The sequence below is a fragment of the Nannobrachium achirus genome, assembly GCF_963921795.1.
Source record: "Nannobrachium achirus genome assembly, chromosome: 9".
Lineage (NCBI taxonomy): Eukaryota > Metazoa > Chordata > Actinopteri > Myctophiformes > Myctophidae > Nannobrachium > Nannobrachium achirus.
In genome coordinates, this window is record NC_137818.1 from 57,644,984 (window position 1) to 57,663,380 (window position 18,397).

Genomic DNA, 18,397 nt, shown 5'->3' on the forward strand with positions numbered 1-18,397 from the left:
TAATGGGGTTTCTCTATTTCCTTAACGGGAAAGCCACTGTTTTCCACCACTATAATTTGACCTCTTTTGATTTGCTGTTTATTTGAGTCATTCATATTCATTTGAGGTATAGTAGGTAGGCATAGATTTGAGGTTGTATTCATACTAGTGGGTTTTCTCTCCTCTTTGTGTTAGAGTGTAGTGTTCAAGGCCCTGTTACGCACAGCTTCCTTTCTCTCTTGGGACTGCACTGTGGGACCTTTTGGTTTTATTGATGTGTATGTTAATCCCTGACATGTATTTGTATTGATGTTACTGCATGAATATATTGCATGAGTAGTTTGGTGCCAGCCCTGTCTCCCTCACTTTCCCCAATAGTAATTTGGTAGTACCGTGTGCACAGGCCGACCTGACCTTTCCCAGCCAGAGGAAAGGGAAGCTATTTTATAATAAAGTATGTCCTATTTTTCACCTGTTTAGGGGAAGTTGGTCACATTTCACAGTGTTGATTGTTTAAGGGTTCCTCCTGCCCCCTCCACAAGCAGGAGGTGGCATAGCCAGGCATATTATTAGTATAATTAAGGTGAGTCAGCCTCCATTTTTTTCTTTTGTCTTTTCAAGACATCATGCATTTGCAGTGTTTTGTCTCTCTCGCTGTAAATTTGTTTCTATTTCATCATTCTTTCATTTGATCATTTCATCTATCTCTCTCTTAACATCTTTCCACTCTCAAGGTTGTGAAGATGAACACCACAACATCCAATAACTCCATGGAGTGTGTTCCAGATACCAGTGTGATATCGGTGGTCTTCCCCTGTCTATATAGTGTCCTCTTTCTAGTGGCACTGGTACTGAACAGTCTGGCTGCATGGATCTTTTACAAGATCCCCTCTACCTCCACATTTGTGGTCTATCTAAAGAATGTGGTGAGTGAAGGGATTTGTGTTGGAAATGTATTTGTCAGTGCAGACCCATAGAAAAAACATTACAAGGTGATTAATAATATGATCCTTCACCAATAGGTGGTGGCTGACATGCTCATGACTCTGACCATCCCTGTCAGGGTACTGAAGTATCCAGGTGTAGGCCCTTTGCCCCTGCGAGTCTTCTACTGTCGATACTCAAACCCTCTGTTCTACCTCTCCATGTATGTCAGCATACTTTTTCTGGGCCTCATCAGTCTGGACCGCTACCTGAAGATAGTCCGGCCATTTGGGAGATATGCTGTTCAGAAGGTCAGGGTTGGTCAGGTGTTGAGTGGAACTGTCTGGGTGGTGATGTTATCGTCAGGGCTGCCAATCGTCATCCTGGCTGACAAGCCACCACAGCTCTCTGGAGGCGAACTGGAGTGCATCGACCTGTGGAGTGGGGTTGGTCTGCAATTTTTTGAGGCAGCCCACTACGTTTTTCAGGTAATACATGGTTAACTTTGCACTGTAACTGTCTAAATGTAACTGTTGTGATATACTATTCCATGTTAGTCATAAACAACCCAATGTAGAATTTATTATCCCCATTACTAGGCCAGAACAGCCGAAGGTGAGGGATTATGTTTTCGTTCCTAATACGGTATGAGTCTGTTCATGAGTCTATCCGTATGACTGTCAGTGAGTCTGTCTGTCTGTCTGTGCGCATCTAATGTTTGGCACCGCCTCTGCATTCACACCCAACATGGGCCAAACATTTCAAATCAAACTCATGGTGTCTTTGTTGTGCTTTCGATTGGTGTATTGTGTGCAGGTGGTGTTCTGGAGCACACTGGTTCTGATGCTGTTCTGCTACACCTTCATCAGCAGGAAGGTGTACGAGTCATACAAAGCCTCCAGGAGCAGCTCTGTAGTGACCAGTCGCAGAACCAAAGCAAAGGTCTTCGTTGTGGTTGCAGTATTTTTCATCTGCTTTGCCCCCTTCCACTTTGTCCTTGTTCCCTACATATTGATCAAAACCCAAATCACATCAAACCACTGCACAGCACTGAACACCGCCGACATCGCATATGAGACCACCATTTGGCTGTCGAGCATGAACGTGTGTCTGGATCCACTCATCTACATATTCCTGTGCAAGATGTTCCGGAGACATCTGACAACCACGTTCAGCCGCAAGACCCTCACAAAAGGCAAAATGGACATGTGTGTCACAGTGTGTGATAGGAAAGGCTGTTTAACTTAACTTCACTTTCACCAGGCTTTCATTACAGTGGAAAGCCTGGTTTCCATCTAGAGCAGTGTACTCAACCCCTGCAACATGTCTCTGTGGCTCCTCATGGTCATACCATGCCGCCTCCATTGCTCCAATCATTACCCACATAATAAATCTATCCATCAAACAGGGTCACGCCCCCAGTACTTCAAATTAGCGAAAGTAACCCCCCTGCACAAAAAGGCAGTAATCTAGACCCTGGCAACTACCGCGTTCCATCTCTAAAGTAATGGAAAAAATTGTCTACAGGTTGCTAGATATCTAGAAGAGAATTAATAGATTTAAGAGTTCCAATCTGATTTCAGAGAATCCCATTCCACAGACGCATGCCTTCCTTATTTGAATGACTGCATCAAACGTGAGGTAGACTCAGGCAAATATTGCGGCATGGTCATGTTGGACCTCCAGAAGGCAATTGACACCGTAGATCACTCTATTGTGATTGACAAATTAAAAGCTATCGGTCTGCATAGCACAGCAGTGAGATGGATGCAATCTTACTTGATGGGGAGAGAACAGGTGGTGGAGAGAACTGTGGAGTTCCACAAGGCAGCATACTAGGGACTCTATTGTTCCTAATATGTAAACGACATGTCATCTGCTTGTAACTTTGTTTTTACAACAAGGGTTAACATTTTAGATTGTAATTAGAGAAAAGAAAAGATGAGTTATCTATCTCACTGATCAGAAATGGAAATAGACAGATATGTCACATACGCATCATTTCTCCTGACAAGGTATCTTATCGATCAGAAATACAGGCTGTATGTCACGTACACAGCGTGTTCAGTTCAAATACAGGAAATGCATAACAGCAAACTTTCAAGTGCACCTCAGCAGTCATTTCAACCAGTCAATACCATTTCTTCTTTAACCAAACCAATTGATAATATAATTTATCCTAAAGTGAGTTGTTCAACATAAATTATGCTCTATTACATTTCCATATGTTCAACAACATGCATATGAGGAATAGGCTACTATGGATGATTCACATGTTGCATTTTTTTATGATTTATATGACCAGCAGTATGACTATGGGTGTGTTTTTGTCATAATAGTACAGAAGTGAATAAAAGCAAATGTGGGTAAGTAGGCCTATTAGGTTTTTAGTGCTCAAAATCGACCAATAACGTTTGTCTTGTGACTGTGGTTGGACGATGTGGTGCAAACTCATGTGCACACAGCGCACACAACTCTTTTCAAAGAGATGTGGATGGTAAGAGGATGTTGACCTTCCTATAATTATTTGGAAATCCATATGATTCACCACAACCAGAGTTGTTCTCTTGTTCTTAGCTGGCTACGTACATGGATAGTATGTATTACACTGTTAAAGGAGTAGTTCACCCCCAAAATGTATTTTTTTCCATGGAGACTTGAGTTCAATCAAATTTTTTGTTTTGTCGCATTCCTAAGACAATAATTTGATTACATTAAATTTATCCCCATTGATTCCGGATGGGGACCCAAATGCATTTGGGTCCCCATCCGGAATCAATATGGGAGTACATTTACTTTAATCAGTTTTTTGTTTTAGGAATGTGACAATTACAAAAAAAAAAAAATATTACTGAACTCAAGTCTCCATGGCGTGAGTAATCAATAGAAAAAAAGTCATTTTGTATGGCTTGAACACCAGAAAAGAGGTGGTGAAGGAATCAGGGCAGGTCACGGGGCGGGAGGCAGGCTTCTCTAGATCTGGGTCGAGAAAGGACGGCAGAGAGAAAATCTTGTGAATGGTCTAGAATGTTACATTCAAATGTGTTACTGTTATGTAAAAGAGGTTATTTACATTTTTAAAGGTCATTTCAATGCTATGTAAACATATATTTATTTTAGAATATGTGTCTGGATCCACTCATCTACATATTCCTGTGCAAGATGTTCCGGAGACATCTGAAAGCCACACTCAGCCGCAAGACACAAGGCACCATGGACATGGATCTTAATGGCATCTAGAGATGTTACTGTGTGTGTGCGTGTGTGTGTGTGTGTGTGTGTGTGTGTGTGTGTGTGTGTGTGTGTGTGTGTGTGTGTGTGTGTGTGTGTGTGTGTGTGTGTGTGTGTGTGTGTGTGTGTGTGTGTGCGTGCGTGCGTGCGTGCGTGCGTGCGTGCGTGCGTGCGTGCGTGCGTGCGTGTGTGTGTGTAAGGAAAGGCTGTTAATAGGTGACACTGAGGGTGCTTGGGTGGTGCAGGGTAAATTCCATTACTACAGATTAAAATCCACTGTAGTGCATAGGAAAACCTAACCAGTAAGACTCCCTAATCGGGAGATAAGCGACCGTTGGTCGCTTATCTCCACAAATAGACCAAAAGTTTGTTTTACCAAAATCGTCCTGATGGTAGCGCTAGATGGGACAGATGCGTTTTGATTACATGACTGTAGAGATACTGTGCGATTTGTGTGATTTTAGGGCAAAATCTGTAGGAGGAGTGTCCAAAAATGTGTTTAAAAAAATCGGCCTGAAGGTGGCGCTAAATGGGACAGATCCATGTTGATGAGATGAGTGTAGACATACTGTGTACCGATTTGCGTGATTTTAGGGCAAAATCTGTAGGAGCAGTGTCCAAAAATGTGTTGGAAAAAATTGGCCTGATAGTGGCGCTATATGGGACAGGTCCATGTTGATGACATGAGTGTAGACATACTGTGTAGCGATTTGCGTGATTTTAGGGCAAAATCTGTAGGAGCAGTGTCCAAAAATGTGTTTTAAAAAATCGGCCTGAAGGTGGCGCTATATGGGACAGATCCATGTTGATGAGATGAGTGTCGACATACTGTGTAGCGATTTGCATGATTTTAGGGCAAAGATTGTAGGAGCAGTGTCCAAAAATGTGTTTTAAAAAATTGGCCTGAAGGTGGCGCTATATGGGACAGATCAAAGTTGATGACATGAGTGTAGACATACTGTGTACCGATTTGCGTGATTTTAGGGCAAAAATTGTAGGAGCAGTGTCCAAAAATGTGTTTTGCAAGAATCGGCTTCATGGTGGCGCTAGAAGAGGGCCATGTGAGAAGGTGGGGTCTCCGCGCCGCCGAGGCAGACGAATAGGTACCGGCCCCGGCTCTCCCGGTCGCTCCTAGCCCGAGTTAAGGCATTTTATGTGAGCTGCAGTGGAGGGGGTCCTCCACTGGGGGTGCCACCACTATTGCATCCGTTCTGGAGCACCAGGAGTCGGTGGTCCCCGGGAATTCCCCGTGAGCAGCCCCATTGGTGTGGTCATTAGGGCTGTAATCTAGCCCTGTTTTAGGGATTCGAACTTCGGGGGGATTTTCCGAACGGACCATCGAACCTTAGATGGTTCGTTCAATTGAATAAAAACCGAACGTTCGAACCTCCGAACCATCGAACGTACTGTACCTTTAACCAGCTAAAAGTGTAGGAAATGTTTTAAATGCGCTGTTTTATCCATTGAAAACGCGTGGATGCGTGGCTGCATTAACACCTAGGCTAACACTTGGAAAATCCAACCCAATCGGAGAAAATGTTTTGCAGTTTGTTGACGAACAGGCTCAATGTATAGCAGAGTTGCACGGATGATGATTAGACTTGGTGACTGCGTCGGAGCGCGTCGCGTTCGGGCTGAACTGGTCTCGATGTAACAACCCCAGAAATCGCATTATAATCCTTTAGGGGGTTGCAATGAAATCCATCTTTGCTCATGCTTAGGAGAAAGGCTGTTTAATCTTTCATCTTTGGGTGCATGGATGGGTGTTCGCTGTTCAGAGCACAGCAGCACACACACGTCTGTCTCTGCCCAGCTCAGCTGCTCTCACTCTGCGTGTGTGCGCGGCCCCAAATTGGAGCGGAATTGGAGCGGAGGAGGGTCCTTGATCGCTCCAAGCTGTTCTGGTGCATTTTATAACTACTATAACGGTCACCATTAACTGTTAGTGTGTACCGGTAGGCCTAACTTATTTCGTATTTGGCTATCTCTACTACTGTGATATTCTGAATAGGCCTATCACATTCAGATAATTATTTTTCGTGTAAAAAAAATAAGGAAAAAAAAAGAAAAAAACCTGAACCCATTAATTTCGAACTTCGATTGCCAACGTAACGAACGAACGTTCGAATCCCCGAAGGTTCGCTTGCAGCCCTAGTGGTCATTTGGTCATTTTTGCACATTTGGTCATTTTTTACACCTGGGGGTCCCCCAGGGACCTGGGGGTCCCTGGAGCTCCGGGGGTCCTTGGAGGTTGTAGTTTGGCAGGCAAGGAGTTTGTGTGGACATTTTGGCATGGATCGGGGCAACGGTGGCGGAGATATGAGTAGGGGGAAAGTGTGACGAGTGACGTGACGGAAGGAAGGACAGACAGACAGACAGACAGACAGACAGACAGACAGACTGACGGCTGGTGGAGGTTTGGATAGTATGAGAGTGTAAAAGTAACTGCGACCTATGGTCGCAATCAAATGATTTGTGGTCTGTACAGAAGTGTCTTTCCAAGTTCTCTTTCTTCGAAAAACAATTACTTAAAATGTAGACAGCACATGATCCAGTTTCATGTGCGGTATACAGCCCATGTATGAATTCACTTCTTTAATTCTTTCTTTTTCTCAGCTTTCTCAGTACCCTTAAAACACCATCACTGTAGTTGTTGCTGATGAGACAAATACAGTTCCCATTAGACCTGATAAAATAATAATAATAATAATAATAATAAAAAAACATGGCGACTGTTCACAAACGTATTCTGACTCAGTAGAGCACTTCCTCGGTGACATGCGGCGGAGTCGCCAGTGCTACCGCAGAAACACATATCCTCCCCACCCGGCTTCCCTTTCCCAGACACGGCCAATATAAAGACACTAAGCCAAGTCAGATGCACCACAGTGGATTCAAACACTTAGACTCTATGGTGGTGGACAGAGGCTTTACCCCTGCACCACCCAAGCAAAGTACAAAGGTTTAATTAGTCAAAATTCGTTAGGACTTATTTATTAATCATTATTATCATCCAACTGCTCTAACCGCTACACTATTGCGGCCCCTATAGATATTTTGCACTATTATATTAAAACATCTGCACAATGACTGTGTCTAGACTGTTTGCTTTTCTGGTTACATGGCCTCCAGTAATGAAAATAACAATTTACTTGTTCTTCAAAATCTGTTTTTATTCAATTTGTGCTATTCATTCATTTTAACTGTATTATCCATGTTCACAATAGGGACTGCCCCATAGGTCGAACTCCTATTGGGTCGAACAGCGTCGGCAGGTTAGATAATGAAAAAACATCACGAGGATGCAACTGGGACGTATCATCAGTGATGTAGCCTGGGGTCGACGGGTGTTTCGGGTCTCACAACATCATACACCCTCGCCCAGGTGACCCAGCCGGGGTTGATCAAGTCCCGACTTACGTCCCAGTAGCTAACCACGATCAGTCCAATTAGGGAAAGACCAGGGTCACTCAATGTGCTGCACCGGAACTACTCTGCCGGGATTGGGGGCAGCGCCACTCTGGTGCATGGAAGAACTAGGCTCTATGGGTTGACTCCTGGCCGGGCTCCTCCTACGTCTCACCAGGTCCTCTCCTGCTCTCACCAGGTTCAGAACCTGTGCGTTGCACCAGACTCCCGATCCAAACATTCCATTCAGCTGCTGCAGGTGGTTGGCCCGCAAGGGTTGGCCAGTGGAAGTACTGCAAGCTCCACTTGGGCAAGGTGGTGCTGCAGGCTAATCACTCACCAGCTTCGGCAGGTTAGATAATCACCCTCGTCACGGTTACTGAGGTTAGGTTTAGGGTTAGGGTTAGGTTTAGGCATAGCTTTACTGAGGTTAGGGTTAGGGTTAAGGTTAGGCATTGGTGGTCGGACCAAAGGGTGTTCGACCTAATGACATGCTACCGTTGACAATGAAGTAATGGTCTTCTAATAGATTATGATCTATTATCAGGTTCTCTGGCTGCATGTTCAGGAGAGCCAGCCAGGAGGCACAAAGTGCACTGGGGCTGCCATGAGACCCCAAAGGGGTCACCCTGGCCCTCGACTGACATTGGGACAAGCAAGCCCTGAGGGTGGCCTGTCCAATAAATGGTAATATCATTGCAATAAATGGAACGGTAAATCCAAGTTGGTGTGGTTATTCTGAGCTGAAATATATAAAAGAACTACATTTGCTATACTGGGTATACAGTGGATTGTCTCTACTTTGGTTTCTAAATTTGATACTGTCCTCCGGAAAGGAATATCACTATTTTCTGCTTCTGCTAATTTCAGTTTTTGTTCCATTTGCAAGTTATATTTTAAATGTGTATACTGTTTGTGTGTGTTCATTGTCTTCTATACATTTATTCTAAAAAATTCTAAAAAATAATAATCTTGTTTTTGTGAAATTCTTGTTTTGTTTATTCTCATGTTTGTGGAGCACTTTGTGACTCGTGTCTAGAAAGACATGTGTAAATAAAGTTCATATTTATTATTATTATTTTATACAGTACACGTTTAGAGAATACATACTGTAGTTTTACACTGAGCAGTTCATCATTGCCTCCAAAATGCTTAGTTGTATTTTAAACACAAATATGATGAAAAGGCTAGTATGGATGATTTGCATGTTGCATTTTCTATGATTTTTATGATCAGCCATATCACAGAACAGGATGAGGGTAGAGGGGTAGAAGAAATGGAGAATATGAATATATAAATGACCATGCAGACTCCCCTGGTGGGGATTCCATATTACTACAGACTGTAGCCATGACACCAAATATACAGTAGGTTAACACAAAACAAGTATTCTGAACATAAAAACAGGATGTTTCATGTTCGCACAAAAATCCAAAAATGGGCGAAACATCCAGTAAATCACTCTAAGTAAAAAGAGAGGTGTTTAAAGGGGAGTGGCGTGATAGCAGCAAGTTTATCCAACCACTTCACCCACTAGAACTTTGCAGGAGGATTCTAGATCTGATCTAGAAAAGAATCCATGTCTTCACTGTTCATCCATCAACAGCCACTGAGACTGAAGCGTATTTCATTGAGAGGATTAGGAAGACTGTGATGACTCATGTGTGACATCACAAAAATCATTAGCTCCAGAGACCACACATTGTAAGTCCAGTTTAATATAAAATATTGTATTTGCATTGTGCCGCAGGAGTTGTGTATCTATTCACTGCAAAACTAAGTAGGTGTATGCTGTTTTTTAATTGTATATACTTTTTTAATGATGATTTGAATACAGTGTTTGCAGTATAGTAAATACTAGGGTTGGCAAGTGGCAACTAATTTGTTTTGTTTTGTAATTTGTTTCCTTAACGGGAAAACCCGTTTTCCACTATAATTTGACCTCTTTTGATTTGCTGCTGTTTATTTGAGTTATTCATATTCATTTGAGGTATATTAGGTAGGCATAGATTTGAGGTTGTATGTGTTACATATAGTGTTCAAGGCCCTGTTACGCACAGCTTCCTTTCTCTCTTGGGACTGCACTGTGGGACCTTTTGGTTTTATGGGTGTGTATGTTAATCCCTGACATGTATTTGTATTGATGTTACTGCATGTTATATTGCATGAGTAGTTTGGTGCCAGGCCTGTCTCCCTCACTTTCCCCAATAGTAATTTGGTAGTACGGTGTACACAGGGCGAGCCGCCCTTTCCTAGCCAGAGGACAGAGAAGCTATTTTGTAATAAAGTATGTCCTATTTTCCCCTGTTTAGGGGAAGTTGATCACATTTCACAGTGTTGAACATTCTAAGGTTTAAGGGTTCCTCCTGCCCCATCCACAAACAGGAGGTGGCGTAGACGGGCATATTATTAGCATAATTAAGGTGAGTCAGCCTCCATTTTTTCTTTTGCCTTTTCAAGACATACATGTATCCTTTCATGCATTTTCAGTGTTTTGTCTCTCTCACTGTTAATTGTGGGCTCGCCTAAAGGCGAGCACACGTATGTTATCTTCATTATTTATTTCTATACTAGTCAGTATCCTCAAAACTTTGGCGCGCTTCATCTCTTAAACGCTTACACCTTTCAACACCATTCAAATTTTTATGTGTTCAGCTTACTGAGGACAAGTGTGCGTGTATTTTTCTTTTTGAAATGTTTTGTAGTATAAATATAAAAAAATAAAAATGTTTAACTTTAAGCACCCAATGCATTTCCAATGGGTTTAGTAGAGTGGAGAGAAGGATAATAGACCCATGTTTATGTTAAGGCGCTGTGGCTGCAGTGTTCACACTTCAGATATGCTATCTATATCATTGCGTTCACACAGGTCTGCTCTCTGATTTGATCCAAATGTCTAAGCTGTGTGATGTATAAAACTATAGTTATAGTTAAAACTATAAATAAATGTCCCTCTCCACTCTACTGATTACACAGCTGTGATCAAGAATCAAGTCCGGGCGATGGGATGTAAATCCCATAGCCATATATCCTAGAGCCCGCAGGGACAGTCAGCCATATTAGTGGTTGTTGTTGGTTGTCAGGGAGATATCAAAACCAATGCATTTCCAAGTCAGATCCACAAACACAATAAAAGCCATGCTCCACTCCTCAGTCTGGAGTGGCCACATAGAAGAACGCCTTGGTTATAGACATAGTGGAGGACAGATGTGATCTGGGATTGTTAGCCTACAGTATATGCACTCAATATACTCCACTACAGTTGGAGTCCATTTGACAGTTGCTGGTTCCCAAACACAGAATCAAAAATGTAGATCTAGAACACATAGAATATGTACAGTACAGTAAGGTTCAGTAGAGTACAGTAAAAGTACAGTAAGGTTCAGTAGAGTACAGTAAAGTACAGTAAGGTACAGAAAGGTACAGTACAGAAAGGTACAGTAGAGTACAGTACAGTAAGGTACAGTAAAGTACAATACAGTACAGTAAGGTACAGTAGAGTACAGTAAAGTACAGTAGAGTACAGTAAGGTACAGTAGAGTACAGTAAAGTACAGTATAGTAAGGTACAGTAGAGTACAGTACAGTAAGGTACAGTACGGCACAGTAGAGTACAGTACAGTATAGTACAGTAAGGTACAGTAGAGTACAGTAAAGTACAGTACAGTAAGGTACAGTACAGTAAGGTACAGTAGAGTACAGTAAAGTACAGTAAGGTACAGTACAGTAGAGTAGAGTAAAGTACAGTACAGTAAGGTACAGTAAGTTACAGTAGAGTACAGTAAAGTACAGTAAGGTACAGCAGAGTACAGTAAAGTACAGTACTGTAAGGTACAGTACAGTACAGTAGTGTACAGTAAAGTACAGTAAAGTACAGTAACGTACAGCACAGTAAGGTACAGCAAGATACAGTAGTGTACAGTAAAGTACAGTACAGTAAAGTACAATACAGTACAGTACAGTAAGGTACAGTAGAGTACAGTAAAGTACAGTAGAGTACAGTAAGGTACAGTAGAGTACAGTAAAGTACAGTATAGTAAGGTACAGTAGAGTACAGTACAGTAAGTTATAGTACGGCATAGTAGAGTACAGTACAGTATAGTACAGTAAGGTACAGTAGAGTACAGTAAGGTACAGTACAGTAAGGTACAGTACAGTACAGTAAGGTACAGTAGAGTACAGTAAAGTACAGTACAGTAAGGTACAGTAGAGTACAGTAAAGTACAGTAAGTTACAGTAGAGTACAGTAAAGTACAGTAAGTTACAGTACAGTACAGTACAGTACAGTAAGGTGCAGTACAGTATAGTAAGGTACAGTACAATACTGTAGGGTACTGTACCTTACAGTACCTTAAAGTATCCTATTTGTTGGGTTGGAATCGAGCCCACACTGTTTCGAAGGAACAGTATTTCTAGTTCATTTTGTTCTCTATTCTTTCTTTCATTTCATCATTTAATCTATCTGCTTACCACTCTCAAGGTTGTGAAAATGAACACCACAACATCCAATAACTCCACAAAGTGTGTTATGGATACTAGTGTGACAGAGGTGGTCTTCCCCTGTCTATATAGTGTCCTCTTTCTAGTGGCGCTGGTACTGAACAGTCTGGCTGCATGGATCTTTTACAAGATCCCCAATACCTCCACATTTGTGGTCTATCTAAAGAATGTGGTGAGTGAAGGGATGTGTGTTGGAAATGTATTTGTCAGTGCAAACATATAGAAAAACATTACAAAGTGATTAATAATATGATCCTTCACCCATAGGTGGTGGCTGACATGCTCCTGACTCTGACCATCCCTGTGAAGGTGCTGAATGATGCAGGTGTAGGCCCTTTGCCCCTGCGAGTCTTCTACTGTCGATACTCAAATCCTCTGTTCTACCTCTCCATGTATGCCAGCATACTTTTTCTGAGCCTCATCAGTCTGGACCGCTACCTGAAGATAGTCCGGCCATTTGGGAGATATGCTGTACAGAAGGTCAGGGTTGGTCAGGTGCTGAGTGCAACTGTCTGGGTGGTGATGTTATCTTCAGGGCTGCCAATTGTCATCCTGGCTGACAAGCCACCGCAGCTCTCTGGAGTGCTGCAGTGGAGAGCACTGCAGTGCATCGACCTGTGGAGTGGGGTTGGTCTGCAATTGTCTCACGCAATCCTCTGTAGTTTTCAGGTAATACATGGTCACTCACCTTTGCACTGTAACTGACTAAATGTAACTGTTGGGATACACTATATTCCAGGTTAGTCATAACCAACCAATTAGCATGTATTATCCCCACTACTAGGCTAGAACAGCCGTAGGTGAGGGATTGTTTTCACTCCCATGAGTCTCTTCACAAGTCTATCCGTGAGACTGTCAGTGAGGTCTGTCTATCTGTCTGTGCACAGCTAATCTTAAGCACCGTCTTTGCACGCACACCAAATGTAGACCAAACATTTCAAATCAAACTCATGGTGGCGCTATAGTAGGCTGCAGGCAGCTTCAAGTGAATGCTTTGTTGTTCTTTCTATTGATGTATTGTGTGCAGGTGGTGTTCTGGTGCACACTGGTTCTGATGCTGTTCTGCTACACCTTCATCAGCAGGAAGGTGTACGAGTCATACAAAGCGTCCAGGAGCAGCTCTGAAGTGACCAGTCGCAGAACCAAAGCAAAGGTCTTCGTTGTGGTTGCAGTGTTTTTCATCTGCTTTGCCCCCTTTCACTGTGTCCTTGTTTCCTACATATTGACTGAAACCCAAGGCACAGCAAACCACTGCAGGGCATGGAACACCATCAACACTGCTTATGAGATCACCAAGTGGCTGTCGACCATGAACGTGTGTCTGGATCCACTCATCTACATATTCCTGTGCAAGATGTTCCGGAGACATCTGACAGCCACGTTCAGTCGCAAGACCCATACACAAGGCAAAATGGACATGTGTGTCACAGTGTGTGACAGGAAAGGCTGTTTAACTTGACTTCACATTCACCAGGCTTTCATTACAGGAGAAAGCCTGGTTGCTATCTGGAGCAGTGTAATGAACCCGTGGCCCGTGGGCCGCATGTGGCCCCTGCAGCATGTCTCAGCGTGTGTCTTTCTGCTTTCAGTGTGGAATCATTTGCAACAATAGGAACAAGTTAGGTTTGTTTCTAAAATGTTATTAGTAATTCTCGGTTCAAGAATTCTTTGCCAGCAAAGTGAACCTGTGTTTTGTATACTATTTTACTGATGTTATCCGGTTGTAAAGGCTGGATATCTTGGACAATATAAAGTCCAATCAGACACAATTGATAATGCTTCACTTGACATCACAATTATAATCCGTTGTTAATCCTCTTCTGACCTCTGAGTGGACATTATATTGTAAAGATATTCACCCTTACAACCCGGATAACATCACTTTTTACAAGTTTATAAGACAGGAGTGACATCAGACATCAGAGGAAGAAGTAACATCATACTTTGTAATATAAATACAAGACAGAATTCAAGAAGGGAACTTACTTTTAAACCATGGACTAAAAGTGTGCAAATGGAGACTATGATGTGCTTGGACCTGAAGTCTGTTGGTGGTTGTTGAATCTCCTCTTAACTCATTGAATGCCATTTCAAGATGGCCCCCAAGTACCAGACTGCCACTATCCTAGATTTCTAGTGCACGGATCAATTTTTAGTGCACGGATCGTGCACGCCCATGCACCATATATGCATCATATGTGTAGTACTTTTTAACAGCTTTCAAACAAAAAAATCCGCTTGGAAATCCGTTCAGGCATTCATGTGTTTGTTTGTTATGGGGCTACACATGCAATTTCACAATTGCGATCATGCCTAATACATTTGAGGCATTTTTAGAAATTTTTTTATAAAAAAAAAATTTGAAAAAAATTTTTTTTTTTTTTTTTTTTTTTCAAAATGGCTTCCAACTCGGGAAACTCGGGCTCTGGCAGCCTGGGACTACTGTAATAACTTGGGAAACTCGGGCCTTGGCAGTCAATGAGTTTTTAATATAGAGTAGTTGATTCATTCTCTCTGTCTTGTGTGGCTTTGTTCCCAGTGGATTACTTGTGACTCGCGTCAGTGCAACCACACTTGCAATGTCCCAGAATCTTTCTGGTTTTGATTGTTTTGAATACATGATTGTATATTATCCCTGCTAAATGCCTAAATTATAAATATATATTATTTTTTGTTACAAGAGAGTGTGAGAGTATTAACTACTTACTTATACTCTCTTCTGATAATTGCTCTCTGATTTATTGTAACATCAATCTTCCCATTATGTTCTCTTTACATTTTGTGAATAAATCCTCATTTTCTAACGTCACGATTAATCATTTCACGACAATATTTTAACGAGGTTTGGTCTTATAAATGGAAATGGCTTTTTACTACGTGTTTCCTTATTTCTTTAAGACTAATCATGTAGCCCATTACATAATATTTATTTTTACATGACCAGAATAGGACAGAACATTTTTTTATGTATCTGCACTGTTCAACAAGCTGCTGTTAATACAGATGCAAACTTTTCAAGGAGACTGGTTAATTGGTTCTTAACTTATTTTGTTTCAACTGTAAGGAGTGCATTTCTCATAATAATTATAATAATGGTGGTATAGGAACAGCAACAACACTAGTTCAACCTTTTTTCTGCCAGGGCACCCTTTTCATAGCCAAAATATCCCAGGGCACCCTTTTCATAGCCAAAAGATCCCAGGGCACCCCTAGATATATGGAGTGTGTGGCTATTTTCAAAATGTAAAAGTCCTTAAATCGTGACTTCACTGTCAAAATGTCAAAGGGCACACCAAAGGTCCGCGGCACAGTGGTTGAGAAACACTGCACTAGTACAGTATATCTGAAATGTCGCTGGAGTAGCGGGAACGCCACCGTCACCCCCCCGCAATGCTGTGGCCCTCGGCTTGGTACCCTAGACATAATTCGGCCCTTGGGGAAAACTAATTGTGGAACCGATGTAGGTTAACACATAACACAAGTATTCTGAACATAAAAACAGGATGTTTCATGTTTAAAGGGGAGTGTTTAAAGGGGAGTGGTGTGATGAAACAAGTTTATCCAACCGCTTCACTCACTATAACTTTGCAGGAGGATTCTAGATCTGATTTAGAAAATAATCCATGTCTTCACTGTTCATCCACAACCACTGAGACTGAAGCAGAAGCAAAGGGTCTTTCATTGAGAGGATTAGGAAGACTGTGATGACTCATGTGTGACATCACAAAAATCATTTAGCTCGAGAGACCACACATTGTAAGTCCAGTTTAATATAAAATGTTTTATTTGCATTGTGCCGCAGGAGTTGTGTAGTTATTCACTGCAAAACTAAGTAGGTTTATGCTGTTTGTTAATATTATAATTTTATAATGATTTGAAAAGAGTGTTTGCATTATGTTGTAATACTAGGGCTGGCAAGTGTCAACAAATGTATTTTCTCTATTTTCTTAACGGGAAAGCCACTGTTTTCCACTATAATTTGACCTCTGTTTATTTGAGTTATTCATATTCATTTGAGGTATAGTACCGGTAGGTAGGCATAGATTTGAGGTTGTATTAGTGATGTGTTTTGAAGGGTTTTCTCTCCTCTTTGTGTTAGTGTAGTGTTCAAGGCCCTGTTAAGCACACCTTCCTTTCTCTCTTGGGACTGCACTGTGGGACCTTTTGGTTTTATTGATGTGTATGTTAATCCCTGACGCTGCTTGTCTTTGTATTGATGTTACTGCATGTTATATTGCATGAGTAGTTTGATGCCAAGCCTGCCTCCATCTCTTTCCCCAATAGTATTTTGGTAGTACCATGTGCACAGACCGACCCGCCCCTTCTTACCCAGAGGAGAGGGAAGCTATTTTGTAATAAAGTATGTCCTATTATTCCCCCCCCCCCCCCCCCCCCCTCACAGTGTTGAACATTCTAAGGTTTAAAGGTTCCTCCTGCCCCTTCCACAAGCGTTAGGTGGAGAAAGTCAGGCAATTTATTAGTACCAGTTACTTTTCAAGACATACATACACATCTCTCTCACTGTAAATTCATTTTCTTCTTTATTTCTTCTTTCTTTCATTTTGTCATTTCATCTATCTCTCTCTTAACAGCTTTCCACTCTCAAGGTTGTGAAGATGAACACCACAACATCCAATAACTCCATGGAGTGTGTTCCAGATACCAGTGTGATATCGGTGGTCTTCCCCTGTCTATATAGTGTCCTCTTTCTAGTGGCACTGGTACTGAACAGTCTGGCTGCATGGATCTTTTACAAGATCCCCTCTACCTCCACATTTGTGGTCTATCTAAAGAATGTGGTGAGTGAAGGCATGTGTGTTGGAAATGTATTTGTCAGTGCAGATCCATAGAAAAAAACATTACAAGGTGATTAATAATATGATCCTTCACCAATAGGTGGTGGCCGACATGCTCATGACTCTGACCATCCCTGTCAGGGTACTGAAGTATCCAGGTGTAGGCCCTTTGCCCCTGCGAGTCTTCTATGTCGATATTCAAACCCTCTGTTCTACCTCTCCATGTATGTCAGCATACTTTTTCTGGGCCTCATCAGTCTGGACCGCTACCTGAAGATAGTCCGGCCATTTGGGAGATATGCTGTGCAGAAGGTCAGGGTTGGTCAGGTGCTGAGTGCAACTGTCTGGGTGGTGTTGTTATCTCTAGCGCTGCCAATTGTCATCCTGGCTGACAATCCACCACAGCTCTCTGGAGGCAAACTGGAGTGCATTGACCTGTGGAGTGGGGTTGGTCGGCAAATGTATGAGGCAGTCCACTATGTTTTTCAGGTAATACATGGTTAACATTGCACTGTAACTGTCTAAATGTAACTGTTGTGATATACTGTATTCCAGGTCAGTCATAACCAACCCAATGTAGAATTTATTATCCCCATTACTAGGCCAGAACAGCCGAAGGTGAGGGATTGTGTTTTCGTTCCTAGTACAGTATTTTCTGGACTATAAGGCGCACCTGACTATAAGGCGCACTGTCAATGAATGGTCTATTTTCAAACTGTTTTCATATATAAGGTGCACCTGACTATAAGGCGCACATAATAGACGCTACCGTTGCGTTATGCATCAAACAGATGGAGCTGTGCTAAAGGGAATGTCAATGTCAATGAATGATCCATATATAAGGCGCACTGGACTATAAGGCGCACTGTAGTTTTTTGAGAAAATTAAAGGCTTTTAAGTGCGCCTTATAGTCCGGAAAATACGGTAATATGAGTCTGTTCATGAGTCTATCCGTGAGACTGTCAGACTGTCAGTGAGTCTGTCTGTCTGTCTGTCTGTCTGCCTGTGCTCATCTAATCTTTGGCACCGCCTTTGCATTCACACCAAACATGGACCAAAGATTTCAAATCAAACTCATGGTGTCTTTGTTGTGCTTTCTATTGATGTATTGTGTGCAGGTGGTGTTCTGGGGCACACTGGTTCTGATGCTGTTCTGCTACACCTTCATCAGCAGGAAGGTGTACGAGTCATACACAGCCTCCAGGAGCAGCTCTGAAGTGACCAGTCGCAGAACCAAAGCAAAGGTCTTCGTTGTGGTAGCAGTGTTTTTCATCTGCTTTGCCCCCGTCCACTTTGCCGCTTTGCCCTACATATTGAACCAAAGCCCAAACACAGCAAATCAATGCAGAGCACTGAACAACGCCAAAATTGCCTTTGAGACCACTGTTTGGTTGTCGAGCATGAACGTGTGTCTGGATCCACTCATCTACATATTCCTGTGCAAGATGTTCCGGAGACATCTGACAGCCACACTCAGCCACAAGACAGTCACAAAAGGCAAAATGGACATGTGTGTCACAGTGTGTGACAGGAAAGGCTGTTTAACTTAACTTCACATTC

General features: G+C 42.2%; 2 protein-coding genes and 1 pseudogene across 3 annotated transcripts; all 3 read left to right on the top strand.

The window, feature by feature from the left end:
• Positions 1–722: 722 nt before the first annotated feature.
• LOC308291008 (P2Y purinoceptor 13-like) lies at positions 723–4,143 on the top strand (the record flags this gene model as incomplete). Its single annotated transcript, XM_080732921.1, has 4 exons — positions 723–905; positions 1,002–1,391; positions 1,720–2,121; positions 4,066–4,143. 4 exons carry the CDS (start codon positions 723–725, stop codon positions 4,141–4,143), a joined length of 1,053 nt encoding a protein of 350 aa, XP_080589047.1.
• A 7,887-nt stretch (positions 4,144–12,030) lies between these two features.
• LOC308291009 (P2Y purinoceptor 13-like) lies at positions 12,031–13,500 on the top strand (the record flags this gene model as incomplete). Its single annotated transcript, XM_080732922.1, has 3 exons — positions 12,031–12,213; positions 12,309–12,668; positions 13,069–13,500. 3 exons carry the CDS (start codon positions 12,031–12,033, stop codon positions 13,498–13,500), a joined length of 975 nt encoding a protein of 324 aa, XP_080589048.1.
• Positions 13,501–16,657: 3,157 nt separating this feature from the next.
• LOC308291010 (P2Y purinoceptor 13-like) lies at positions 16,658–18,387 on the top strand (annotated as a pseudogene). Its single transcript has 3 exons — positions 16,658–16,840; positions 16,938–17,326; positions 17,956–18,387. The product of its transcript is annotated as a P2Y purinoceptor 13-like (transcript).
• Positions 18,388–18,397: the final 10 nt, after the last annotated feature.